The 27,848-nt window shown below is 25.4% G+C and overlaps 1 protein-coding gene across 1 annotated transcript; it reads left to right on the top strand.

Annotated features, from left to right (window-relative positions):
• The first annotated feature begins 325 nt into the window (after positions 1-325).
• LOC117168760 (rab GDP dissociation inhibitor beta) lies at positions 326-27,324 on the top strand. Its single transcript, XM_033354513.1, has 6 exons — positions 326-674; positions 11,432-11,845; positions 16,963-17,176; positions 20,544-20,726; positions 25,476-25,858; positions 26,008-27,324. Exons 1-5 carry the CDS (start codon positions 514-516, stop codon positions 25,830-25,832), a joined length of 1,329 nt encoding a protein of 442 aa, XP_033210404.1. The 5' UTR covers positions 326-513; the 3' UTR covers positions 25,833-25,858; positions 26,008-27,324.
• The last annotated feature ends 524 nt before the right edge of the window (positions 27,325-27,848 follow it).

The raw sequence follows: 27,848 nt of genomic DNA, 5'->3' as shown, positions 1-27,848 counted from the left end.
TTTAAATGCAGTCTTTTTTTCAGCGAAGAAAAATATTAAAAACGAATTTTTTCTTGAAGGGACTCAAAATTTTAGGAACATGAGTAACATTTCAAAAAATTGTAATCGTTTAATTCGTAATGTTTTTAGCTTAAAATTGTTGCAAATTTTATATTAATATTTTTAAATTGGGTGAGAAAAAAAAACCATAATTTCTCGAGCTCTAAATATTTAAAATTTTCCCGCCCTGATTTATCAAAGTTTCTTGAAACTTTACAACCTTAAGTTATGCGTAACTACCCATCCCTGAAGAACACTAGCACGAACGAAAACGAACCACGACGAACTCACGAACACGAACAGCAGCCCCGAGAACAACCGAGAACGAGAAAGGAAGGAGGATCTTCCGTTCCGTTCCGGCATAATAGTCGTGTGTCGCGTGTCGCGTCCGGTTTCTCTTCTTCCTCGAGCAAAGAATTTCTAGAAAAGAATCTTGTCGAGTTCTGGAAATCGCGAAACCGCGTTCAGTGCATCATGGATGAGGAATACGACGCTATAGTGCTGGGCACCGGCCTCAAGGAGTGCATCCTCTCGGGAATGCTCTCTGTCAGCGGAAAAAAGGTGCTCCACGTCGACCGCAACAAGTATTATGGAGGTGAATCCGCCTCCATCACGCCCCTGGAGGACCTCTTCAGGTAAGCTCATTTCGCCTCTTCTCCACGCTTCATCTCATCTTCAGGAAACGAAACGTGTAGATCCAAATCTTCATGCTCAGATATATATTATTGATTTGCGCGAAATTGTTTGCCCCGATATGTCTACTGAGGTTCAATATGTGGGCTAAATTTCTCGAGGAGGCCGTAGAATGTGGCGCTGTTTATATATTTCGGAAGGAGAATTTCATTTTCGTTTAGAATTTATAAAGAAAGGATTCGTAGACAAGTTGTTCATGGAGAAATTCGGTGTTTCGTGTGACGGGAACGCCCTGTTCGATCGAACGTGGCAAATTGGAGGAGAAGCTTCCTAATTTTCTATTTCTTATCGACTCTTCCGCGGGATAATATCCTGTAAAGTTGTGAAAGTCTTCTTCGGGGACGTGGCATGCGGCCCCAAGTGAAATTCAGTTTTCAGTCGGTTTTTTGCGTGGATGGATTTAATTATTCAAATAGCTTGCGACCCAGAAATGACTTCCTATCGATGGAAGTGGCGCACCACGATAGAAGCAGCTGTCACTGCTGAACGTTTTCCTGACGAAGGGCTAATCATTTGATAAAAATAATTCCTTATCAACTTCATAATTGCAAAAGATTTAATTACTTGTATTAAAATGTATTTTATGATTATTTTTTATTTAATTTATGTCAATTCTATCAAGCTTTAGCTCCTATTATGTCACTTTTCATTCAATAAATTAACTGTCTTGAATTCTTTGAAATATTTTAGGGTAATTTAAAACTTGTAAGGCACTTCTAACAGCTTTTAATTTTTAAGCATTTTAAGGAACTTATAAAGATTCTAAAGCAGTTTTTTATATTTAATTAATTTAAAGTGATTTTAAAGCGTTTGAAATATTTTAGCATAAAGAATTTTCTAGTTTTTCGGAAGATATGGAACGATTTTACAGGACGTATGAGGTTTTAAAATATTTTATAAGAATTCACGTTATTTTATCAGATTTCGAAGGATTAGAATGATTTTAAGGGATTTTAAAACACTCAAAACATTTTTCAGGATTCCAGAAAATATAATAAAATTTCACGGTATTTTGTAATATTTTAGTGTGGATTTTGAAAAAATTTCTTCATGCGAAGTGAAATATTATATATGGTTTTAAAGCTTTGAAGATATTTCGAAGTCAGCCTGAAATCTTATTAATTTATCCTGAATTCTTTGAAATTTTATGAATACACTTAAATTCTTCTAAATTTACTCTTATTCTGCCTAATTCAATGGATAGGTTTTTTAATTTTCAACAGTTTTAATTTAATTGATCTTGAGGATTTAACGTGTTTTTTTAACTCCTTGGCTTTTGAGTAATTTAATGAAATTTCAAAGAATTTTAAATAATTGAGGGCATTGTAAAATATTCCTAGGCATTTTCAAGAGCTTTTAAAAGTTTCAAGGGATTTCAAAAGATATTGTAGGGTTTGTAATATCTTAGGCAATTTTAAACAATGCTTAGATATAAAATTTTAATTTATTTCAAAAACATACATACATATTAAAAGAATTTCAAAACATGCAGAAAGGTTTTAATAATTTTAAGGCATATTTGATAAAATTTGCATGCGGTTGTACTGAATTTTCTAGAATTTGGGAAGATATTCATCAGATTTAATGTAATTTCACTGGATTTTATAATATTTTAATGGATTTCAAAGAATTTATTTTTAAGAAGTAAGGGATTTCGTAGGGTTTCAAGAGATTTTGGAATATTTTTCGCTATTCATTTGGAGTTTTTCATGCATTTTTTTTAATTCAGTTTGATTTTTTATAAATTTCATCGAATTCTTCTCGATTCTCTTAAAGTCATCTAAATTCACTCCAATTTTACTGCAATAAATGGATTTTTTAAATTATAAAAAATGGTTTCAAGTCATTTGAATTCTTTTGAATTGCTTTGTAGACATTAGTCATTTTTTATTAAGAAATTAGTAAAATTTGAAAGATTTGAAGTAATTTGAAATTATTTTTTTTTAATCCATCCTGAATTCTTATTAATTTGCCATGAATTCTTGGCAATTTAACCTGAATTCTTTCTAATTCTTTTGAATTATTCTAAAGTCTCTCAATTCAATGGAGTTTGAAAACATTTTTGTTTAATTCATATTGAAGCCTTTAAAACTCACTTTAAGTTCTTCGGCAATCCGTCAAATTCTTTTCAATTCTCTTTAATTTTTCTTATCTAATTTGCATTTTACACAGTTCAATATTTATCATATTTTTAACATTTTTTGAATTCGTTTGATTTTTTTAAAACTCAGTTTGATTTTTATCAATTTTATCGAATTCTTCTCGATTCCCCTAAATCCATCTAAATTCACTCAAATTTTACGGAAATAAATGGATTTTTTAAATTGCAAAAAATGGATCCAACTTATTTGAATTGTTTTGTAGTCATTAGTAATTTTTTATTAAGAAATTAGTAAAATTTCAAAGATTTGACGTAATTTGAAATTCTTTTTTTAGAATCCATCCTGAATTCTTATTAATATATCCTGCATTCTTCTAAATTTTTAGAAGAAGTTCTCTTACATTTTTTTTAATGATCCAAAATTAAAAAAAAAAAAACAATAATTTAATTGTTTTCAATTCATTTCAATTTTTGTTGTATTCGCCTTGAATTTTTATGAATTTGATTGAATTCTTCTTGTTTAACTTAAATTCATTCTAATTTTATAACATTGCCGATCCTAATGCCAATTAAAAAATCTCCACAAAAACATATTATGAGTATTGATCTCTGGAGCTGATTTTTTTATTTTCAGAGATGCTTTACTCTTCAGGGAGATCAATTAAAATGATAGCGAGCGTTAGGTGTTTGACGTCATATCAAAACTCGGTATATCGTTTCCTTTTACAATTTCTCATACATGCTGGCATTTAAATTAAATTTATTTAAATTGTTGAAAAAGGAATTTTTTCGGTTTTAAACAGTTGGTTCTGAGGTTTTAAAGTTACAAAACATTGATTAGATCGATCTACTTTTTGAGTTGGATAAACTATTCAACTATTTGGTTAAAAATTTAATTCTTTTGTTGAAAATTCCACTATTTTGTTAAAAATTCTTTTTTTTTTAGATTCAGCTATTTCGTTGAAAATTTTAATATTTTTTTAAAATGTATTTTGTCGAAAATTGATCTTTTTTGTTCAAAAAATTCATCTTTTTGGATCAGGATTGAACTATTTCGTTAAAAATTTGTTTTTTGGTTGAATACAATTACTTTCACATTTGTTTTTTAGTTGAAAACTATTTTGTGGAAATTTAATTATTTTGATGAAAATTCAACTATTGTGTTAAAATCGTATTTTTCGGTCAAAAATATCTATTTTGTTGAACATTATAATATTTAGAAAAAAATTGTATTGAAAATGTATTTTTTATAATTAGAAAATTGAATTATTTCATAAAAAATTTATGTATGTTGTTAGAAATGCTTCTTTTTAGGTAAAACTTGCTGATTTCAAAATTAATTTTTTAAACAAAAAACCTGACAATTCCATTTTTGGCTGAAAAATGATATTTTTTTGTGTGGAAAATTGAACTATTTGGTGGCAAAATCATGTATTTTTGTGAAAATTCGACTTCTGTTAGAAAATTAATCTTCTTGGTTAAATGTCTTTCTTCGTAAGTTAGAAAATCGGCAATTTGATTAAAAATTCAACTGGTGTGTCGAAAATTTAATTATTTCGCTAAAAATTCATCTATTTAGTTAAAGTAATCTTTTTCGGTCAAAAATTCATCTGTTTTGTTAAACATTTGTAATTTTAGATAGAAGATGAATTTTTTACAGAAAAGTAGTCTTTCTTGGTTGAAAATTACACTTTCTGGTTTAAAATTCAACTCTCTTCTAAAAAAATCGTCTTTTTTCTTACAAATTTTACTGCTTGTTTGAAATTTAACCTATTTTTTTTTAATTCCTCTTTTTTTTTATTGAAAATGCATGTTTTATAGTACAGAAGTCATTTTTCATGGTTGAAAAATTAACCTTTTTGTTGAAAATTCAACTTTCTTCTGAAAGTTGGATTTTTTTGGCTTGAGCGTCATTAATAAATATTTCAAAATTAAAAATGTTACAACATTAAAATTCTTGACTTTAAATATTAATGGTCAAGTAAAATGAAAAATTGGTCAGGGAATTTCGAGACTGCCAAATTAAATGTCTCGTTGAAAGTTTTTTTTAGCTTCAAAACTGAACTCTGTAGTTCAAAATTCGTCTTTTTGCTTTCCAAATTAATATTATTTGTTTGAAAATTAATCTATTTTGTTGATAATAACATATATTTCGACTTTTAATCTTAGAAATTTAAAACTTTTTATATTAAATTCAATATATAATATCTAGATTAATTTTATCGGAAATAATTTATTCCTCTATATTCTTTCAAAATCACCCCATTTCCTCGGATTTAATAGCATTTTGGACTGTAAAGAATTTTACTGTTATTTATCCTAGTCCGGAATTTAGAATTACTAGATTTTAGAGTTACTACTAGATTTTCTTGACTTATTCAACAAAAATTTACCGTCGCAAAAGTGGATAGAGGGATTCATCTATTCCAATAAAATGGTTGAATGGCACATTGGAAAGTTAATATCTCTTTTTTAATTAATCATAAAGCTTAACAATTTAAAAAATTGTTCAATGTATTGCATTCTACCATCCGCACACCTATTTTTTCACATGAGTATGGCTTCGAAGCCCCCCCCCCCATCTTCCCCAGTAAATGATAGATTCGCCGTCAAACGGATCACTGGCGATCGGTATCTTCGTTTTTTTCCGCTTCCAATTTGCAAGCGTAATCACCGTAAGTTGGCTGTTTGCACTACGTAGTGGTCAATAACATGTGGAGTTGTCGGCTTGTTTAATACGCTCCGAAAACTTACGAAAAGACACATCTACTTTAACAAGAATCGATTTTCCTCGATATGAATAAAGAAAGCAAATAGTCTTTTCCTATAAATAATTTCTTCTCAATCTTCTATCAAATCATCTCGAGTCTGAAAGTTCCATTTATAAAGGAAAGTTCCAATAACTACGTTACCAATTTTGGAAGATTTTTTATCCTTCGCAACAACCGTAGTTTTTCCTTTAACTTGGGTATACACGGATTTGGATTTCATTTCTTCTCATTCTTCTATCAAATTATCTCGAGTCGGAAAGTTCCATTTATAAACGAAAGTTCCAATAACTACGTTACCATGTTTGGAATATTTTTGATCCTCCGCAACAACCGTAGTTTTTCCTTTAACTTGGTTATATACGGATTTGGATTTCATGTTGATTTTGCGTTTTTCCCATTTTCAGTGAGTTGTATAATGTGTAGAATTTTCGACCACAAAAGAAACTTTTAAAAAATAGTTAAATTTTCAACAAAATAATTATATTTCTAACAAAATAGTTGAACTTTTAAGCAAGTGTAGTTAAGTTCTCAAACAAAAAAGATGAATTCTCATCCAAAGATTTAATATTTCTTATTTCATATATGAATATTCATTTCAAAAGCACAAATTTTCAACAAAATAGTTAAATTTTCGATTTAAATAGATATCTAAAAAAATAGTTAAATTTTAAACCTACAAAGATCAATTTTCAAAAAACAAAAAGAATTTTCTACTAGTTAAGTTCAACTAAGAAACATAAATTTTCCTCAAAAAATTGAATTTTCCAACCGACACTATAAATTTTTAACAAAAAAGTGATTTTTTACCAAATAGTTATTTTTTTAAATAAACATTTTCATTTTTCACCAAATAGTTCACTTTTCTACCAAAATAGTTTATTTTCAAAGAAAAAAAATTAACCAAAAATAGAATAATTACATTTTCAGTTAAGAAAGATCATTTTTTTCAATTAGAAAAGACCATTTTTCATAACAAAAAATGTAATAATTTCGTTTCCAGTTTTCAAAATCCATTTTCAACGACAGCAAAAAAGGAGAGTTTTCGTCCAATTAATTTAAACCAAACAAAAGAAGATTTGAACCAAATATGTAGTTGATTCCACATCCAAAAGATGCATTAACTACAAAGTAGTTAATTTTTCAATTAAATAGTTCAATTATTAAGTATATAGTTGAATTTTCTATCAAAATAGTTGGAGGTTCACCAAAAATATGAATTTTCAAATACAAAAAATAAAATTTTAATGGAATAGTTACAGATGAATTATCAATGAAAAGTTTAGTTAATGTTTTAAATAAAAAAGATTTGAATTTGAATAAAAAACAGTTGAACGCAATTCAGAATCACAAATATTAAATAAAGTAGTTAAAATTTGAATTAAAGAGATGATTTTTCAACGAAAAATATTAATTTTTATCTGATAAGATTAATTTTCTACTAAAAAACACGAATTATCAACAGTACGCATACATTTTCAGCCAAAAAGATGAATTTTAACAAAATAATTGGATTTTTAACTAAAAAAGATAAATTTTCAAACAACAAATCCAATAGTTTAATATTCAGTTGCGAAACAGTTAATTTTCAACAAAAAAAGAAACGAATTTTCAACCAAACTACATCATTTTTTAGCTAAATAGTATAGTATAATTTTCCACCATGAAGATTAATTTTCAAATAAATTTTGAATAAAAAAAAATTAATTTTTATCCAATCAGTTCAATTTTGAACAAAGTAATTAGATTTTCAACTAAAACCAAAAACAAAAAAGAAAAATACGAGCAAAAACGAATTTTGAACAAAATACTTGAATTGTCAACTAAAATAGATTATTAAATTTTTTATGTTTAATTTTGTCGAATGTGCTGGTCAAATAATAATAACCTAAAATGAATTTTCTAAATCAGATAAAAAAACTGTTTTTTTTTTGTTTAACAATTTGTTGTAATTTTTAGCCAGAAATTCGAATTTTTTACAAAAAATTTAAATTTTAAACCCGTGATTAATTTTCTAGAAAAAAATGTAGTAGTTGACATTTAAAAAAAATATATATTTTAATTTGAAATAAGAAAAGAGTTACAATTCAAAAACAGAATGCATCAATTTTCAACGAAGTAGTTGAATTTTCATCTAGAAATGATCAATCTTCAATGAAATATATAAAGTTTCAAGCAAAAATAGAATAGTTACATTTTTAATTTAAAAAATTAATTTTCAACCGAAACCGATTTATTTTTAACCAGACCCCGTTGCATTTCTAGCCACAAAAATGTTCAATTTCTCAAGAAAGAGATGAATTTTCAAATCACAGAGATTTTAAATAAAATATTTGAATTTTGAAGCGAAAAAAATGTTCTTAATTGATAGGCTCAAGAATAACATTTTAAATCAAACATGAAGTTCATTTTTAATACTTTTAAAATATAAGGATTGAAAGCAGGAAATTTCGGTTAAAATATTTTTTATTTTCATTCAAAATCAAAATTAAATTGTCCAACTTGAAGGAGCGAACTTTGAGAGCATTGAAACGTTAGCGCTGGTTCCCGCATCGTTCTTTTTTCTTCTTCTAAATTACAAAGTATTGAAGCGTGCATTGCGTGTAAATCAGAATTTACGACTGCATCGGGAATTTAATTGTTTCTTTTAGTTTTACTCGGAAATGCAAATTCTGTGACGCAGTCGGCCTTTCACTATTTTAGTGGATTGAAAGACGCGATTACAATTGATCGCTGCACGATTTCGCTCGGAATCGAAAGCAATCGTTTCCGATATCAGCAATAGGAAATTTACAAAAACTAGAACATTGTTTTAGAAAGACACTCGCTTTATTTTCCAAATTTTTGTTATGGATTTTACGTTGCATCTGATTTACAGAAGTTTCCTTGTTTATAGCGAGAAAATTCAGTATAAGAATGAAACCAGTTTTTCCACTTACTAACAATTTTGTTAAATTAGTAGATTATTTTTTTAATTGAGAAAATATAACTCAACGTGTGTAATAATCTTACACTGTAATTTCAATATTTTTTTTTAACATTTACAAAGCATAAAAAATACATTTTATTTTTAAAGAAAAATGTCATATTTATGTTCATGTTCCATATTTTTCAAGATCGAAACAAAAGAAGTACATTTTCAACTGAAAAAGATCAATTTTCTAGAAAAAATGGAATAGCTATATTTTTAGTTTAACAAAAGTCATTTTCAACACATAAAAAACGAATTTACGAACCAAGTTTGTTAAAATTTTCACCAAAGATATACAATTTTAATTAAAATGATGCATATTCATTCAAAAAATTAAATGATTAACCAAATAGTTTATTTTTCAATCCAGAATATGAGTTTTCTACTGAAAACACACACATTTTCAACAAAAAATAGAATAGTTTAGTTTTAAGTTAGGGAAATATGTTTTTAAACAAAAAAGAAATCAAAAGAGAAAAAGAAAAGAAGGAAACTAAAAGAACCAAACAAATTCCTCATTGAAAGAAAAACGGAAAATGTAGAATCTATAGTGTATTTAAATCAGATCTTGCTCGAATCATCCTGTAAGACTGGTCCCTGGATTTTTCTGCTACTATAACTGTTTGATTAAATTTTCAAGATTCTCGCTAGTTGTAAATCGTGACTGGAAAAAACCTTTTTTGCTTTAAAGTTTCTGTATTGTGATAAAACGTTATCGTTTATGGTAGAATGTTAATCTTTTTAATGATAAGTTTACCTTTTTGGTTAAAAATTGATCTTTTTAGGTGAAATTTAATTTTTGTTGTTGAAAATTAGTTTTTTGTGTTGAAAATTAATTTTTTGAACTAAAAATGTCACTAAATTTTGTTTGGGATTTTTTAAAAATAAACATCTAATTTTTAGGCAGAAAATTATTTTGTTTGTGGTTGGAAATTTCGCTATTTCGTTGACAATTTATTTTCTTTGCCTATAAACTTAACTCACTAACTGAAAATTAAACTATTCTATTTTTTGTAGAAAATTGCTCTTTTTTGTAGATAACTAAACTGTTTGTTAAAAAATTCCATTTAAAATCAAAATATTTGATTGAAAATTCATTTATTTTCTTAAAAGTTATTCTTTTTTCGGTTGAAATTTAATTTCTTTACTTGAAAATAATTTAAAATTGTTTTTAATTAGTCTTTTTAACTAAAAGTTCAACTATTTCATTTTTCACAGAAAATTTTTTTGCTTTGGTTATAAATTAATCTTTTTTGTTAAAAATTTGTCTTTTTTTAGTAGAAAACTAAACTTTTTGAATAAAAATTCCATTTAAAATGAAAATATTTGGTTGAAAATTCATTTATTTTCTTAAAAGTTATTCTTTTTACGGTTGAAATTTCATTTCTTTACTTGAAAATAATTTAAAATTGTTTTTAATTAGTCTTTTTAACTAAAAGTTCAACTATTTCCTATTTCACAGAAAATTTTTTTATATAGAGATTATATATATTTTTGGTTGAAAATGTATCTGTTTAGTTAAAAATTTGTTATTATTTGGTTAAAAACTTATTCCTCTAACTTAAAATTAAACTATTCCATTTTTTTGTTAAAAAAGTATCTTTTTCAGTTGAAAATTCATCATTTTATTTAAAAATTTATTTCTTTGGTTAAGAATATTTCAAATTTTGCTGAAAATTTGTTTTTGTTGCAAATTAATTTTTTGTACTGAAAATCCAGTTATTCTATTATTTTAAATTCTACTTTAAAAAAAAACTTGTTTTTATCGTTTGAAACCCCAACATTTTTGATGAGATTTTGTTTTCATTATTGATTGAAAAATTTTTCTTGCTTGAAAATTATACTCTCTTTGATCATTTGTATTTTTTCAAAACTTATTTCCCAAAATTAAAATTAAACTACTCTATTTTTTGTTGATATTTTTATAGTTTAAAATTCATCTTTTTTATTGGAAACGTATCTTTCTTTTTACTAGAAAATTAAACTATTTGGTTAAACATTTATTTTTTGATTGAAGGTGCATCATTTGTCAAAAGTTCATTTCTTTTCTTAAAAATTAAACAAATTTGTTTGAAATTTTGTATTTTCGTAAGAATTATTTCTGTAACTTAAAATTAAACTATTCTATTTTCTTTGATAAATTTATATATTTTAGGTGAAAATTCATCTATTTTGTTGATTTTTTTTGCGTAGAAAATTCATCTTCTTGTTTGTAAATTCAACTATTTGGTTTAAAAATGCCTTTTTGTGATTGAAGATACATTCATTGAAAATGATTTTTTTTTAACTAAAAATGCAGCAATTTGATTTTTTTAATTTTGCTTTTTTCAAAAATTCGTCTTGACTTGAAAATTAAAAATTTTGTATGACCTTTTTTTTCTTTACTGATTGAAGAATCTTTCTGGGTTGAAAATTCCTATTCTTTGGTGGAAATATCAACCATTACACTTTTTGTTGGGAATTCATTTTTTTTTTTTTTATCAAAGATTCTTCAGCTTGATTAAAAATTTTATTATTTTGTTGAAAATTCCTTATTTTAATTAAAGACGTGATAATAAAATTTTAATGAAATTCTTATTTATGTTTGTGAATTTTGCAATAATCTTTCCTTCGAGTTTTTCAAATTACCCATTTTTCCCTAGATCCTCTTTATTCAAGTATTCACTTTTGTTCCTGAAGTCATCCCGGAAGAAATTTCAAATCCTCTAGTACAAAGTAGCAGGAAAAGCGAAATCTCACTTGATTGAAATAAAGTAATAAAGTCCTTGGCTTGTTTTCCAAGCGACTTTAACACAAGATCTTGCTTTTCTTTTTACACCCAAGATTCCCAACTAATTTGAGCTCTCTTTTCTTTCGCAGTAAATTCAAGGCCCCACCGCCAGACGAGAGTTATGGTCGAGGCCGTGACTGGAATGTAGACCTAATTCCCAAGTTTTTGATGGCAAATGGAATCCTCGTGAAACTTCTGATCCACACAGGAGTCACGCGATACCTGGAGTTTAAGTCGATCGAAGGCTCCTATGTCTACAAGTCCGGAAAGATTTCCAAAGTGCCAATAGATCAATCGGAGGCCTTGTCCAGCGACTTGATGGGCATGTTCGAGAAGAGGCGCTTCAAAAATTTTCTCACTTGGGTCCAGAATATGCAAGAAGATGACCCCAAGAGTTGGGACGGCTTCGATCCGTTCAGCAACAGCATGAGCGCTCTCTACAACAAGTTTAGTCTCGACAAGAACACCCAGGACTTTACGGGGCATGCCCTCGCCCTCTACAGGTGAGAAATATTCATATTTAATCAGATTTTCTATCCTCCTCCTGGAAATCCTTGAAAAGTTGTTGTCTTCTTCTTCTTCTTTTTTTTTGTATCTGAGAAAGCTGGAAAAGTCTTTCAGGGTGGCCACTGGATCCGGAAACCTAGAAAACCGGGAATGTTATGAAACCAGGAAATAACAGTGAATTTATTTTTTCACCGGGAATTTTACAAATCTTTAAGAATAAAAATTTTGTCCAACTTTGAGTTTAGAATGCTTAATTCGAAAATCTTTCACTTTAAAAATGTTCCATTTTAGATTTTTAATTTTTTAAAGCATATATTTTAATATAAAGAATTTTAAAATGCAGTTTAAAAGGTTTAAAAAATTAGAAGTTTTTAAAATCGAAGATTTTTAAAATAAAAAACAGGGTGGCCGCCGGACCGGGAAACCCGGAATTTGACAAATTTTCAGAAGAAAAATCTGCTAAGTTCGATTTTAACCATTTTTAAAATAATTAAAGTGCAATTTTGAAGATTTAAACAATTAAAAATTAAAAGCATTTGAAGTTTAAATTTTTTTGATAAAAACAGTTTTATTTTATCAATAATAATAATAATAATAATAATAATAATAATTGACGAAACAATGTTTGAATCTGAAAGTCTTGATAATAATTGAAATTAGTATTTCCGATAATTTTATTTTTAAACACAAATTTTCATGATATAATTATAAATTTATTAATATATTATTTCTATTAATTTTTTTAGCCATTAAAAAATGTAAACATGCGTTTGACTATATTCAACCAAAAAATAAATCCATAATAATATAGTCATAATTAAAGGGTTTTATTTAATTTAAAATATTGTGAGTCTAAATTATTTCATTTTTATCCCATTTAATTTGAAATTTCTTAATGTAGAAAAAGAATAAATATTTGGCAATATTTCACTGTTCATTTAAGACGAGTAAATTGAAAACAAATATTTTAAAGAAAACAATTTGAAACTGACATTTTTTATATAAAAAGCTTTGAATCTTTAGATTTTCGAAGAACTTTTAAACTTTTAGATTTACAATTTTAATTGTTCTATTTAAAAAGTGTTTAATTTATCAGTGAAATTGTTACATTTTAACGCATACTTATTATTTACAGAAAAAATTTGAGTAATTTTAATAGATATTTAGAAGTTTTGAAAAGATTCAAAAATACTTTTCTATTAATTTAAACGAACTTTGTTAACATTTTTTTCAGAACTTCTAAATCAATTCTAAATTTTTTGTTTGAAATCTGCAAAAATCTACATTTTATTTTCAAATCAGCTGTAAATATTTGAAATTATTTCAAGATCTAAATTTAATTCGAATCTTTTTAAAACTTCTAAATATCTCTTAAGGTTACTCTAATATTTTTACAAATAATAAGTGTTCTATTGTTTTTTATAAATTAAAATCAATTTTTTTTAATTTGCAGGTTTTTTTAAAAGTTATAAAAAAATTCATTTTGAAATATATTTAAAAGTTCCGAAAAAATTCAAAAATTATTTTGAATTTGGAAAAATTTTAAACCACTTCTAGATTTCTCAAGGTTTTGAAATAAAATTTTAAAGCTTTTAAAGCATGCCTAGACTATTTAAAATTAAAATAATTTAACTTCTAATTTAAGAACTGTTAAGTTAGAAATATTATTTTTACACTTTTAATATGTCTAGCTTAAAATGACTTAAAATAATATAATTATGAAATTTTTTAAAGTTCATTGCTTGATTCTTTAATTTAGACTATTTAAAATGTTAACGTGGATTTACATTTTTGGAACTTCAATTTTAAAAGTTTGGAATTCGAGGGTTCCAATTTGAATGCTTCAATTTATTTTTTATTAATTTATATGGAAAAATGTTTAGAATATAGTTTGATTTCTTTAATTTTATAGGCCGTGAAAAATGTTTGCGAACCGGGAATTTTTTTTAGGTTTTTAAACTTGTTTTGCTGGAAAAAAAGTCTGCTGAACCGTTTTTTGTTAATTTTCATTTGATTTATGATAATTTTTTGTTTGTTAGTAGAAAAACACTGATTTTTAACAGTAAAACTGTTAATTTGATCATGCTAGAAATCAAGAGGCTGAAATCGAAAATATTTCAATGTATCTCATTTATTCCCGATTTTTTTCAACAATATCAGCAATTTAATGTCATGTTTTCAAATATAATACTTTGTTTTTGTTTTAAAAATTTATTTTATTGGCTCAAATTTGCCTGAATTATCCAACACTATTTGCACTGGGTTGTCGTAGGTTTTTCTTATTGCTGGTTCACCCTTTTAGTTAAAATTTATTTTTTCAATTGAAAATTTACCTATTAAAGTTTTAAAAAATCATCATATTTGTTGAAAATTCAACTCTTTGGTTAATGATTTAGATAATTTGTTGAAAATTTATTTATTTTTTGCTACAAAATTAACTTCTTAATCTGAAAATGTAACTATTGCAGTTTTGGTTAAAAATTCATTTTTTTTTAAAATTGAAAATTCAACTATTTATATCTAAAAGTTGAACTGCTTAGTTTAAATTTTATTTTTTAGTTTAATGCTCAACTTTTTGGTTACAAAATTTAAATATTCTGGTGAAATCAGTTTTTTAATTTAAAATTAATTTTTTACTATAAAATGCAACTTTTTCATTTTTTGTTTGAAAATTTGGCTTTATTGGTGGATGACTAATCTTTTTGTTTGAAATTAATTCTTTTGTTTAAAACGGCTACTATTTGGTTAAAAATTAATTTTTTTAAGTGAAAAATTTATCTTTTATATTGAAAATTCGAATATTTATTTAAAAATTCATGTATTTGATATCAAATATTATATTTTTCGATAAGAATTCATTTTTATGTGGTAAATTATACTATTAGTTGATTGAAGTTTAATATTTTTTTATTCAGAGTTTAATTATTTAGTTAGAAATTTATATTTGTAAATCGAAAATTCCAATATTTGGTTGAAAATCTAATTATCTTCTGTTTAAAAATTTGCCCATTTATTTTAAAATTAATGTATTTTGTTTAAAAAAAAATGTATTGTAGAAAAATTAATCGTCTTTGTCGAAAATTGTTTGTTTTGTTTGAGAATTCATTTTCATAGATTGTAAATTTAATCATTTGGTTAAAAAATCAACTATTTTATCGAAAATTTAATTATTCGGTTGAGATTCCTTTCTTTTATATGTGAAATATCAACTTATATTTTTCGTTAAGAATTCATCTTTTTGTTAAAAATTTAGCTTTTCTTATTGAAAGTTCAACTATTTTTCATTCAAGTTTAATATTTTTGGTTTCAAAATTCGACTATTTAGTTGAAAATTCAGCTTTGCAGGTGTAAACTTCTAGTATTTAGTTAAAAATTAAATTATTTTGTTGAAATATTCAAGTATTTATTATTTTTCGCTGAAAATACATTTCTAGTTTATAATTTAATCTCATAAGTTAATCTCATTTTTAAAAAAATTTTCTTCTTGGTTGAAAGTTCATCTTTTAGGTTAGCAATATAGCATTAGCATTTACTTGGTTGGAAAATACTCCTTTTTGAACATTCATTTTTTATGTAAGATTCATTATTTTAATTAAAAATCAATTTCTTTGGTCGAAAAATAATTTATTTTATTAAAAAATATCTTTCTGTTTTAGTTGAAAATAATTTTTTTTCTAAACTTAAAATACTATTCCAATCGAATATTTAATAATTTTAGTTCAAAATTAATTTTCTTGTTGTACATTCATTTTCTGACTGAAAATGTAATTATTCAGTTTTTTAGTGAAAATGATTATTTTTTTGTTTGCAAGTTCAACTATTTCAGATGAAGAATTTTTACAGACTTTAGAGTAATAAAAAAATATTTTCTAGGAAAATCGAAAAGTATTTCTCATTTTCATAAAATAATTTTAAGAGAATATTTTAAAAGATTTATAACGATTTATAAAATTTTCAAATAAATGAATGTGGAAGATTTTATGAAAATTTATTTAATTTAATTGAATTTAAAAAAAAAATGTTAAAAAGCATACAGATGTTTTAAGATTTTAAAATAAAGTTTCGAAGCATTTTAAGGGATTTTCAAACTATTTAAATTAAAATAATTTAACTTTTAATTTGAAAATCGAATTTTTAAGTTTTTACAAATTTATAGTTGGAACTGAAATTTATCCAGAATAATAGTAATTGTGACTTGGAAGCGGGAATTTTCAAATTTAACCAAATTCCGAGCAAGCACTAACTTTTTTTTAAATTGAACAAAATTCGGAATTGGAACAGGTAATTTTAAAATTTAAATAAATTCCGAGCTGAAACGGGGAATTTTTTAAAAGAATGAATTCTAATTATAAGTTAAAACGGGATATTTTCGAAAATATAAAAATTATAAATTGGAACAGGGAATTTTAAAGAAAAATTCTAATTTTCAGTTGAAACGGACGATTTTCGAAAAGTATTAAAATCCGGAAATTGAACAAGGAATTTTCAATTTTTAACCAATTTTGAGTTGGAACTGGAATTTATCCTGGAGAATAATATTTCTCAATGGAAAATTGAATATTTCAAACAAAATTATTTCTGTGTTGAAGCGAGGTATTTTCAAAACAAAATTTAAATTATGAATTGGAACAGGGAAATTTACAAAAAGAATTTAATTCTTACAATGGGTTGACATGGTCATTTTCCTAAAAGTATAAAAATTTTTGATTTGAAAAGGGACCTTTTTGAAAAGAACATAAAATTTCGGATTTAAACAGAGAAATTTTTAATTTTTAACCAATTCTGTGGATTGATATTTTTGGAACTGAATCTAAATCTTGGAACTGTACAATTTATAAAAGTTAAAAATTTTTTATTTGTCAGTTCAAGTACATTTAAGTTAAAATTGTTCATGTAAAAAGTATCATTAGCATTTGAATACAAAATTGTTGAATAAAACAACATTTTAACTTTAATTTTAAAAGTTTAAGTTTCAAAATTTTTACTTTGAGTGTTTTTATGCCCTTCGGAAAAATCCTGGAATTTTGATTTTAATTGATTTCTAACTTGAAAGGGAAGTGAGATAAGTTGATGAAATTTAATTAATTAATTTGTTGTTTTTATGTTATTTCAGGGACGATGAGTATATTGGCCAAAGTGCAATAAACACAGTCCGTAAGATAAAACTTTACAGTGATAGTTTAGCTCGCTATGGAAAATCGCCGTATCTTTATCCGATGTATGGCCTCGGTGAACTTCCTCAAGGATTCGCACGCCTTAGTGCTATTTATGGAGGAACATACATGCTGGACAAACCGATCGACGAGATCGTTTTTGAAGATGGCAAGGTAAATTAAGGGTGCAGAATTGTTCCCTTTTCTTCAAATTCTTCCCTTTTTTCTCCTATTTTTTTTTGTTTAACTTGCAGAATTATCTATTATAATTATCTTGGATTTTTTTTAATTTGCCCAATTTCAAACTAAACTATTTAGGATGGAAATAAAACTTTAAAGGTAAAATATTTTTTCTGTAAGTCTAGACAAATTAAATATTTTGGAAATTTACTAGAGTTATAGATTTATCACAATTGAAACACACCTCTTTCTCTTACTTTTTCTTAAATGAAGAAACTTATGTTTTTATTTAAGTCGAAAATAAAACCAGAAAAAGGTATTTTTTTATTTATAAATAAAAAACAATCTTTTATTTCTTTAATTTGGTGTTAATTCGAAAGTGTTAAGACAGTTAAGTCTTATTTTTTTACTTAGTACATGCAGAATTTTAAAATTATAAGTATTTGCAATCAAAGAATTTTGATTTTGTAATATTAGCTCATTTCTAGAGATTTTAAATTTAACGATTTCTCAACTATCAAATGTACATGTAAATTAAAATTTTTTTTTTCAAAAATCACCTCTTGGCTGAAAATTACTTTTTTTTCTGAAAATTTAATCATGCTCCTTTTAATTTAAAATTGATCCTTTATAAATATTTCGTTTAATTTATATTGTTAAAATTTTGTCGTCTTTGGTTAAATTCAACAGGTTGATAATGAATTTTTTAAACTTAACTTGCATTTTTGATTGAAAAGTAATCTTTTTTAGATTAAAATTCATCTTTTTGTTTAAAATTTACCAGTTTCAGTTAAAGATTTAGCATTTCGATTCAAAATTCATCAATTTAGATGAAATCTAATTTTTTAAACTAATAATTGAACTATTTGATTTCTGGTTCAAAATTAATCTTTTTTAGTTAAAAGTTCAATTATTGGAAAGTTGTCTTTTTTAGTTAAAAATTCCATTGTTTCGTTGAAAACACTGTATTTTTCGGTTAAATTCAACGGGTTTTTTTTTATTAAAAAATAAAAATATTTTTAGTTAAAATATCCATTGTTATATTTTTCGTTCAAAAGGAATTTTTTTTATGAAAATTTACTCACTTTTTTTGAAAATGAAACTATTTTGTTTAAAAATTAGTTGTTTTTTTTTTGTTGAAAGCTATTTTTTTTCTGAAAATATAACTATTCTAATTGATTATTTCATCATTTTAGTTAAAAATTCATTTCTTTGGTTGAAAATTACTTTTTTTGTCTGAAAATATAATCGTGCTCTTTTTAATTTAAAATTTATCCTTTATAAATATTTCGATAATTTATTTTGTTCTAAATTTTTCGTCTGGTTAAATCTAACAGGTTGGAAATAAATTTTTTAAACTTAACTTTCATTTTTAATTGAAAAATAACCTTTTTTAGATTAAAATTCATGTATTTTGTTGAAAATTGATCTTTTTTTATAGAAATTAATCTTGTTGGTTGAAAATTCATATTGTTGTTTAAAATTTAAAAGTTCTAGTTAAAGATTTACCATTTCTGTTCATAATTCATCAATTTGGATGAAAATTAATTTTTTAAACTGATGATTTAACTATTTCATTTTTGTTTGAAAATTTATTGGAGAGTTGTCTTTTTTTAGTTGAAAATTTGACTGTTTCGTTGAAAACCCTATATTCTTTCGGTTAAATTCAACTGTTTTTAATTAAAAATTAAGCTATTTTAAATTAAAATGTCCACTGCTATATTTTTCGTTCAAAATTAATTTTTTTTTTTAAATGAAAATTTACTCTTAATTTTGTTTGAAAATGAAACTATTTTCTTTGAAAATTAGTTGTTTGTTTGGTTGAAAGCTATTATTTTTGTCTGAAAATATAACTATTCTAATAGATTATTTCATTATTTTAGTTGAAAATTCATCTCTTTGGTTGAAAAACATTTTTTTTTTTCATTTGAAATTTTAAATATTCAATTTTTGGTAATAATTTATCTACTTTATTTAAAAATTAAATTGTTTTTTGGTTGAAATATCAATACATTTTTCGTCAGAATCCATGTTTTTTGAAATAAAAATTTTATTACTTGGTTAAAAGTTAAACTTTTGTGTTAAAAATTTATTTTTTCGATTGAAGATTTGTCGTTTTAATTGAAAATACATCTCTGGTTAAAATTTATTTATTTTGTTAAAAATACGTTTTTTCTTTCGTTATTTTTTATAGTCGTATAGTGTATTTTTCTTGCTTGAAAAATGAACCCCTATGTTGAAAATTCAATAAAACTCGAACTGCCTGGCTTGAAAATACTGTTTTTATTCATCAGGCAATATCAAATTATAAGTTTTTAAAATTAACAAATTTAGCTTTTGTAATATTAGATAATTGCTAGATGTTTTAAATTCGACAATTTCTCAGTGATTAATTGTATATGTAAATTTTTCAAATATATATTTAACTATATCCATGAAAATATTAAAATTACGAAAGAGATTTTTTTATACATATCTTACAAATGAGAATTAATCACTTATATTATTTAACTCGTTTGAAAACATTTCTAGAACTCTGAATATTAAAAAAAAGTTTATAGATTTTAAAATATATTTATATTTTTAATAATATAAAATAAAAATTAAATAACTTTTATTTTAACTTTTATTTAAACGCTGGTTTTCAAGAGGAATTAAATTTATATTTATGGGGAATGAAATCAATTTTCAAGGAATATGAAAGGACATTCAAAAAATTGCAAATGATTTTAAAGATTTTATGTTATTTTAAAAGATTAAAATAGTTTTAAGAAATTTAGTTTCAAACATTTTTAGAATTCTTAATGTTATAAAATATGTTGCAATGAATTTTTAAATACTCTATTTTTTTAATAATAGATAATAAAAATCCATAGACGCCAACCGGTATTTTTAAATAAATTTAACTGATATCTAAGGAATTTCAAATGATTTCTACTTATGTTAATGGATTTTTACGATTTTAGAGATTTTAAGTTACTTCAAAAGGTTCCAACAAATTTCAAGAGGTTTCGTTTTTGAAAACGATTTATAACATAAAAATTGTTTCTTTATTAAATGTTGTGTTTTTTCTGGCATATCAAAATAAAAAAAATGTAATAGAAATCGTAAAAAATAATTTATCGCTATTTGAAAACTATAGAATTTCTGCTAAAAAGATTGTTTCGTATTTTCTAAATTTAGAAATAAATGTTTAATCTTTCCTCTATTTTTTCTTGAAAAAATTACACTATTTCCCCGTTTTTGGCCTTTTTTTTGCTCTCAAACCTGTAAATTCTTTATAAATATTTTTTAATTTCCTTCCTGAAGTCGAGAGCTATTATTGATCCAAGTGTATTTTCTTTGTTTTGTTCTAACGCAGGTGATTGGTGTTCGTTCCGGAGAGGAAATTGCAAAGTGCAAGCAAGTTTTCTGTGATCCCACCTACGTGCCTGATCGTGTGAAGAAAACTGGTCAGGTCATTAGGTGTATTTGCCTCATGGATCACCCGATATCAAACACGGGAGACGCTTTGTCCACGCAAATTATCATTCCTCAAAAACAGGTAAGAGTGAAAACAAAATATTCCGCTTTTTATGCTTAATTTTAATCTCTTGAAAACTGAGTTATTGCAGGCCTCGGACTCACCATTCTATTGAAAATATTGTACACTTTTTTTTTTTTTTTAACAATAACACTATTTTACTACTATTTCGAAAAAATTACACTAAAGAGACGATTTCTTCATAATTTTCTTCTAATGCAACTATTTTTTTTTCCTTTACTTTTTTTTTTTGAACAATATTTTTGAACTTTCGCGATAATTGGCTACAAATTGTCTCAATGGATGATTAGGAGCGTTCAAAATAAATTTGCAACCAGATAGTTTAATTTTCAACGAAAAATATGAATTTTTAAGAAATTATATAAATTTTCCAGAAAACAGGCGAATTTTCTACAAAATTGTTACATTTTCACCCCAAAAAATGTAATTGTTGATATTTAAACCAGAAAATACTTTTAATTTTAAATTAAACACAGTTGAATACTTTATAAAAATGAATAAAAAAGGACAATTTTTCAAGAAACTATATTAATCCTAAACAAAAACAGAAATTTTCAACCCTGCAGTTACATTTTTGAGCAAAAGGATGAATTTTCAACAAATTACATAAATTTTCCACAAAGCAGGTGAATTTTCTACCAAATTGTTGAATTTTCAAAACAAAAAGACGAATTCTTTACGAGGCAGTTGAATTTTCACCAAAAAATGTGATAGTTTTTATGTAAACCAAAAAAGATTTACATTTTTGATTAAAAACAGTTAAATACAACAAAAAAAGACGAAAAAATACATGAACTCTCAACCACATAGTTGAATTTTCCACTAAGAAAAAAAAATTTTCAACAAATAATGGAAAAGTTAAATTTTCAGTTCTAAACATGAGTTTAAAAACAAAAAAACGGAGAATTTTTAAGAAAACAAGAGTCAAGTTTTTAAACAAAGAGATGAGCTTTGAACTAAAGTTATGAATTTTCAACCAAAAAGATTAGTTATTAACAAAATTCTCAGCAAAAAAATTGAATATTACTAAAAAATTGATTTTTTACACAAAAATACAAATTAAAAAAAAAGTATATATTCTTGACCAAATAATTCAATATTCAACTAAGATAATTTTTTGTCAGGAAAGATGAATTTTCAAGAAAATATATAAATTTTTAACCAAATAGTTTAATTTTTTACCAGAAATATGAATTTTCAACAAAATGCATAAATTTTTAAACCAAATAGTTTAGTTTTCTACAAAAAATACGAATTTTCAACTAAATGTTTTAAACAACGGATGAAAATTTAAACGATTTATATTGAGTAGATTTTTATTTTCAATAGTAAAAAAAAAAAATTTGTTTTTAAAAACTATTTGTTTTTGTGACAATTAGTTGAATTTTATACCAAATTGTGAAATTTTTAACTTCAAATGATATTTCTTTATAAAGTAGTTGAACTTTCAACTCGAGAATACAAATTTTCAATAAAAAAGTTATTTTACAACCCATCAGTTGAACGTTCGACAAAATAGTATGACAATTTTCAGTTAAAAAAAAAATTTCAAGAAAAATGAACTTTCTACTAAAAGTATAAATCTTTAACCTAAAAAGTGAACTTTTAAGAAAGTCGTTCCAATTTCAACCACAGAATTGAATTTTTAATTTTAAAAGCTGAATTTGAACGAAAAGTGTAATAGTTGATATTCCAACAAAAAAGGTTTAAATTAAAAATAAGAAGCAGTTGGATTTATCAACAAAGACAAATTTTAAAAAAATTACTTGAATCCTCATCCAAAAACAGATTATTTTTTAATTAAATAATTGCAATTTTAACAAAAAATTTATTTTCTCCCGAAAGACGAATTTCCAACCAAATTCATCAATTTGGAACCAATTGTTTACATTTTCGGGCCGAAAAAAAAAACATTTTTTACAAAACTGTTTCATTTTGCACCCGAAAATGTGAAACGAAAAATTTGAATGTTAAAAAAAGTAGAATTTTCAATACAACAAAGTTTTAGTAGAAAAAAATCGAAATTTCAATTAAACCGTTATATTATCAAGCCAGAAGGACGCAACTTTTCAAAAAAAAAAAGTTCAGAAAAGATGACTTCTTTTTAATTGTTGAATTTTTAACAAAATAAATAAATTTTGAACCAAAAAATACACAATCAAGGTAATGAATCTTTAACCAAAAATTCGGTAAAAAATTACAGTTTGCATTTAATTGGATAAATGAATAAGTAGGAATTTTGATCATTTATCCACTAAAGAATAAGATTTTAAATAAACATTAAAGTTCATTTTTAATACTTGGGCCATTTTTCTTTAAAAATTAATTTTTTCAATTGAAAATTAAACTAATTAATTTTATGGGTTTAAAAATTGATTTTTTTGTTGAAAATTTAACTATTTTATGGATTTTTCTTTTCTTTTTTTATCTAAAATTTTACTGTTTGATTAAAAATTTATGGATCTTGTCGAGAATTCATCATTTTATTAGAAAATTGAACTATTTTTTAATTGGTTATTTTATAAATGAATCTTTTATACTCTCTTGTTAAAAAAGCAACTATTGATTTATTTATTTTTATTTGAAATATGAAATTGATTTATTTTGTGGAAAATTGAACTATTTTATGGACTCTTTTTTTTATTTTTTATCTAAAATGTCACTATTTGATTATCAATTTATAGTTTTTTAAATAAAAATTTAACTATCGCATTATTGCTTCAAAAAATTATCTTTTTAATTTTTAAATTCGTGTTTTTTTTTGTAGAAAACTCTTGGTGCTAGCTTTTTATTTCCGAAAATTTATATGTAATTTATTAAAACAACAAAAAATGAACTTTTTTGTTGAAAATTTGTGTTTTCAAGTTTAAAATTCAAGTATTCGATTAAAAATTGAGTGGAAACCTGAAATTTTTTGTTGAAAAATGGATTTATTTGGTTGAAAATTTATTTATTGTCGTGAAAATTTATTTTTTCGGTAGATAATTTGTTTGGCTTAAAAGTTGATTGATTTTGTTGAAAATTTAACTATTTTATGGATTGTCTTTTGGTTAAAAATTCTACTATTTGTCTAAAAATTCATGAACTTTGTTGAAAATGCAACTATTTGGTTGAAAATATATCTTTTTTTTTTTATTTGAAACTTGAAATTTTTGGTTGAAAAATTCATTTAATTTCGTGACAATTTACTTTTTGGTAGATAATGTTCTTGGTTTAAAAATTGATCTATGTTGTTGAAAATTTAATTATTTTATGGATTTTTTTTATCTAAAATTCCACTATTTGACTAAAAAAATTTTGTATTTTGTTGAACCATCATAATTTTAGTAGAAAATTTAAAACTTTTGTTAAAATAGTTTTTTGTTGTTGTCAATATTAGTCAATGTTATTCCATTTTTGCTAGAAAATTAAACTTTTTTCGTTGAAAATTCTCCTAGTTGACTCAAAATTGATGAACTTTGTTGAAAAGGCAACTGTTTGGTAGAAAATCTATTTTTTTTTAGTTGGACCTGAAATTTTTGATTTAAAAATTGATTTCTTTTGTTGGAAATTTAACTATTTTATGGATTTCTTTTTGGTTTAAAATGTCACTATTTAATTAACATTTTTTTTTTAATATTATGGTTTTAGTAGAAAAATTAACTATTTTTTTAATTAGTATTTTTTTCCGTAAATGGATTTTTTTTACTCTAAATGTAGCTATTCCATTTGTGGTAAAAAATTAATACTTTTTAGTTAAGAATTGTACTATTTTGCTCAAAATTCATGAACAATGTTGAAAATGCAACCATTTGGTTGAAAATTAATATTTTCAACCGAAAATTAAACTCTTTCGTTTTTATTTTGTGAATCTATCTTTTTTTTTTAGTTGAACTTGAAATTTTTGGTTGAAAAATTGATTTCTTTTGTTGAAAATTTAACTATTTTATGAATTACTTTTTTTATTTAAAATCCCACTATTCTTTTAGTTATTCTTTTTTTCTGTAAATGGATTTTTTGCTTTAAATTTAGATATTCCATTTAAGGTAAAAAATTAATATTTGTTTTAGTTGAGAATTTTACTATTTTGCTCAAAATTCATGTACTTTGTTGAAAATGCAAGCAGTTGGTTGAAAATGCATATTTACAATTGGAAATTAAACGGTTCCATGTTTAGTTAAAAATCCATCTTTTTTAGTTGAAGTCTGAAGTGTTTGGTTTAAAATTGATGTATTTTCTTTAAAATTGACCATTTTGATAAATAATTAGTTTCTTTAGCTTAAAAATGATGTATTTTTGACCATTTAAATATTTTATGGGTTTTTAAATATTTCTTATCAAAAATTCCACTATTTGATTAACAATTTATGTATTTTTTTGTTCTGAAAATTCATCTTTTTAGTAGAAAATTTAACTATTTTTTAAATTAGTTTTTTTTGTCCATGCTATTATATTTTTGGTAGAAAATTATTATTTTGTTAGTTAAAAATTCTACTATTTGGCTCAAAATTCATGAAATGTGTTAAAAATTCAACTCTATTTGGTCGAAAATCTATTATTTTTAGTTGACGCCTGAAATTTTTTGGTTAAAAAATTGATTTCTTTTGTTGAAAGTTTAACTATTTTATAGATTTTTTTAATTTTTTGCTCTCTCTAAAATTCTACTTCTATCAAATACTGCCACTGTTTACACTATTTTTGACGATTAATGTGAGTCCGTGGCCTGAAATATTATTAAACTGGAATAAAATGGTAAAATTTGTATCCAAGGTTGGACGTCATTCCGACATTTACGTGTCCGTCGTCTCCTACACGCACCAGGTGGCTGCCAAAGGATGGTTCATTGCTATGGTTTCAACCACAGTTGAAACGAACAATCCGGAACTCGAAATCAAGCCGGGTATCGACCTCCTCGGTCCAATCAAGCAGAAATTCATCTCAATTTCTGACTACCTCGTCCCCACCGACGACGGCACCCAGAGCCAACTTTTCGTCTCGACGAGTTACGACGCGACGACGCACTTTGAAACCACCTGTCTCGACGTCCTCGACATTTTTAAACGCGCCACCGGCGAGGAGTTTGACGTGAATAAAGTCAAGCACGAGCTCGGTGACGAGGAGCAGTAACTATCAATTGGCCGGGCTATCCGCGGTCTGTGAAAGGAAAGAAAGACAAAAACAACAACAACAACAAGAAACCCCTATTGAAAAAGAATTTACAAACATCCCGCACTATTTAAATAAGCCGTCACTCTGGCACTCTTGTCAACAAGTTGCAGAGTGATGAGCGGAGCCTAAAAAATCCCGGAACTTGTTTCTTCGAGGATTTGCCGCCGATGGATTCTGAGATATTCGCAGAGAAAGAGAGAGGGATAGGAAAATTTTTTAGGGAATATTTCTAAATAAGTTACGCGATAAGTGGAGACAAATGGGGCGATTGCATTTAACGAACAAAGGGATAAAAGGAAGAGGATAAAGAAAAAGAAAAATGGTCAAATATTTGCAGAAAAAAAAAAGAGAAAAGAACTTGGAGAAAGTGGAAAATTCGTAAATTCAGGATTTCCAATTCTTACTGATACGGCATACTGAATGACATAAAAGAAAGTACAAGGGTTGACGCGCATCTCAGCGAAGATATTACAAATGTACCATATTTTAACTAACGAAATGTTACACTGGTTATAAATACTGTAAACGAATTGTCTATTATAAGTGTGATCGATGCGAGAGAAAGATAACTAATTACGTGGTAACTTGGGGGGGTGGGGGGGGGGATGCTGAACTACGCCTCCCAAGTTTGAAAAAATAATTCCTACGTTCGTAAAAAAAAACTTGACGGCAGACCTTTAGCAATAATATGGTTTGCATTATTGTCATATGTAGTAGTATAGATATGCCGGTTTTGGATCACTTACCGACCGAGCAAGCTTCAATACCGAGTTATCGACCCTATTATTCTCAGTCGGTAATACAGATTTCTACGATATCTTGAAATCTCGATCGGTAACTTGGCCAGTATCGGCACAGCTTTACTACTAGTAGCATTATTCATTATTATTATTATCATTGTGTAAAATCTGCAAAGATATACAAGAATTGAGAAGGTATTGTAATACGGGAAATCTAGATTTAGGGGAGAGTACGTTGAGACAGACGTATTTTGAAGCACGTGGCGAAAACAGGGGTAGGAAGTGCATAAATCGCTACTATAATTATTCGGTATTTTAACAAGATTTACGAAAAGTTTGGTGTCGTGGAAATTTTGAATTAGAAGAAGAGAATTTGTGAGCTTGGGAAATATAAATTTTCTTTGCTAACCGTGAATAATAATGTGTCGTGATGATTGTCTCATTAATTCGTTCCTGTAAGGACACTTGTCTAATTTTACCGAGGGATTTTTCAGATTTTTCGTATTTCGCGAATTTTCGTCTTTCGTTGTGCTTCCACGCTCTTTTGCATCACAGCGCTACAGTTTCTTAAAAGACACGCAAATCCACATAACGTACAATCTCACAAATTATTACTAAATGTTTCGCCCAGCGAAACACTCTCAGTATGTTGCGATTACTGTAATAGGAGATGTAAGGAATAAAAACATATTGTGCTACTTTCTCTCTTATATTTGGCTTTTTTTTATTTATAGCAAAAAATACTGTAGAAATTAGAGATCTTCCAGAATATGCGTCTATGTAGATTTTTTTCCTCCATGTAGAAGGTGGAAAAAATTAAATTTCGCTTAGAGCTTGTAAATTGTCGTTATTTAGGTGATTATAAGCAAATGTTGTATTTATATTTATGCAAGATTTTTTTGTCGTAAAAATAAGACGTATTTTTTTTATTTATTTTTTTGTTTAAATTTATTTATTTTCTTGAAAATGAATCTTTTTTGTAGAAAAACATTTTTCTTCTGCTTAAAAATTAATTCTCCTAAATGAAAATTCAACTATATTTTTGGTTGATGATTTATCTTCTTTCATTTAAAAATTCAACCATTTTTTCAAAAATTTATGTATTTTATCAAAAATTCTTCTTTTATATTAAAAAATTCAACTATTAGGTTTAAAGTTTATTTTATTTTGTTGAAAATTTATCTTTTTTTGTAGAAAATCAATTTTCTTTTTATTGAAAATTAATTCTCCTAAA

The sequence above is a fragment of the Belonocnema kinseyi genome, chromosome 3, assembly GCF_010883055.1.
Source record: "Belonocnema kinseyi isolate 2016_QV_RU_SX_M_011 chromosome 3, B_treatae_v1, whole genome shotgun sequence".
Lineage (NCBI taxonomy): Eukaryota > Metazoa > Arthropoda > Insecta > Hymenoptera > Cynipidae > Belonocnema > Belonocnema kinseyi.
Note: the sequence above shows the minus strand (reverse complement) of the source record. Positions and strands in the feature narration are given on the sequence as shown.

What these genes read in the sequence shown, in the direction of transcription:
- LOC117168760 (XM_033354513.1), top strand. Translation starts at nt 514, where the DNA reads ATGGATGAGGAATACGACGCTATAGTGCTGGGCACCGGCCTCAAGGAG. An exon ending in CATGCCCTCGCCCTCTACAG is followed by an intron (nt 11,846 to 16,962) that starts GTGAGAAATATT and finishes ATGTTATTTCAG; the next exon opens with GGACGATGAGTATATTGGCC. An exon ending in TTATCATTCCTCAAAAACAG is followed by an intron (nt 20,727 to 25,475) that starts GTAAGAGTGAAA and finishes TTTGTATCCAAG; the next exon opens with GTTGGACGTCATTCCGACAT.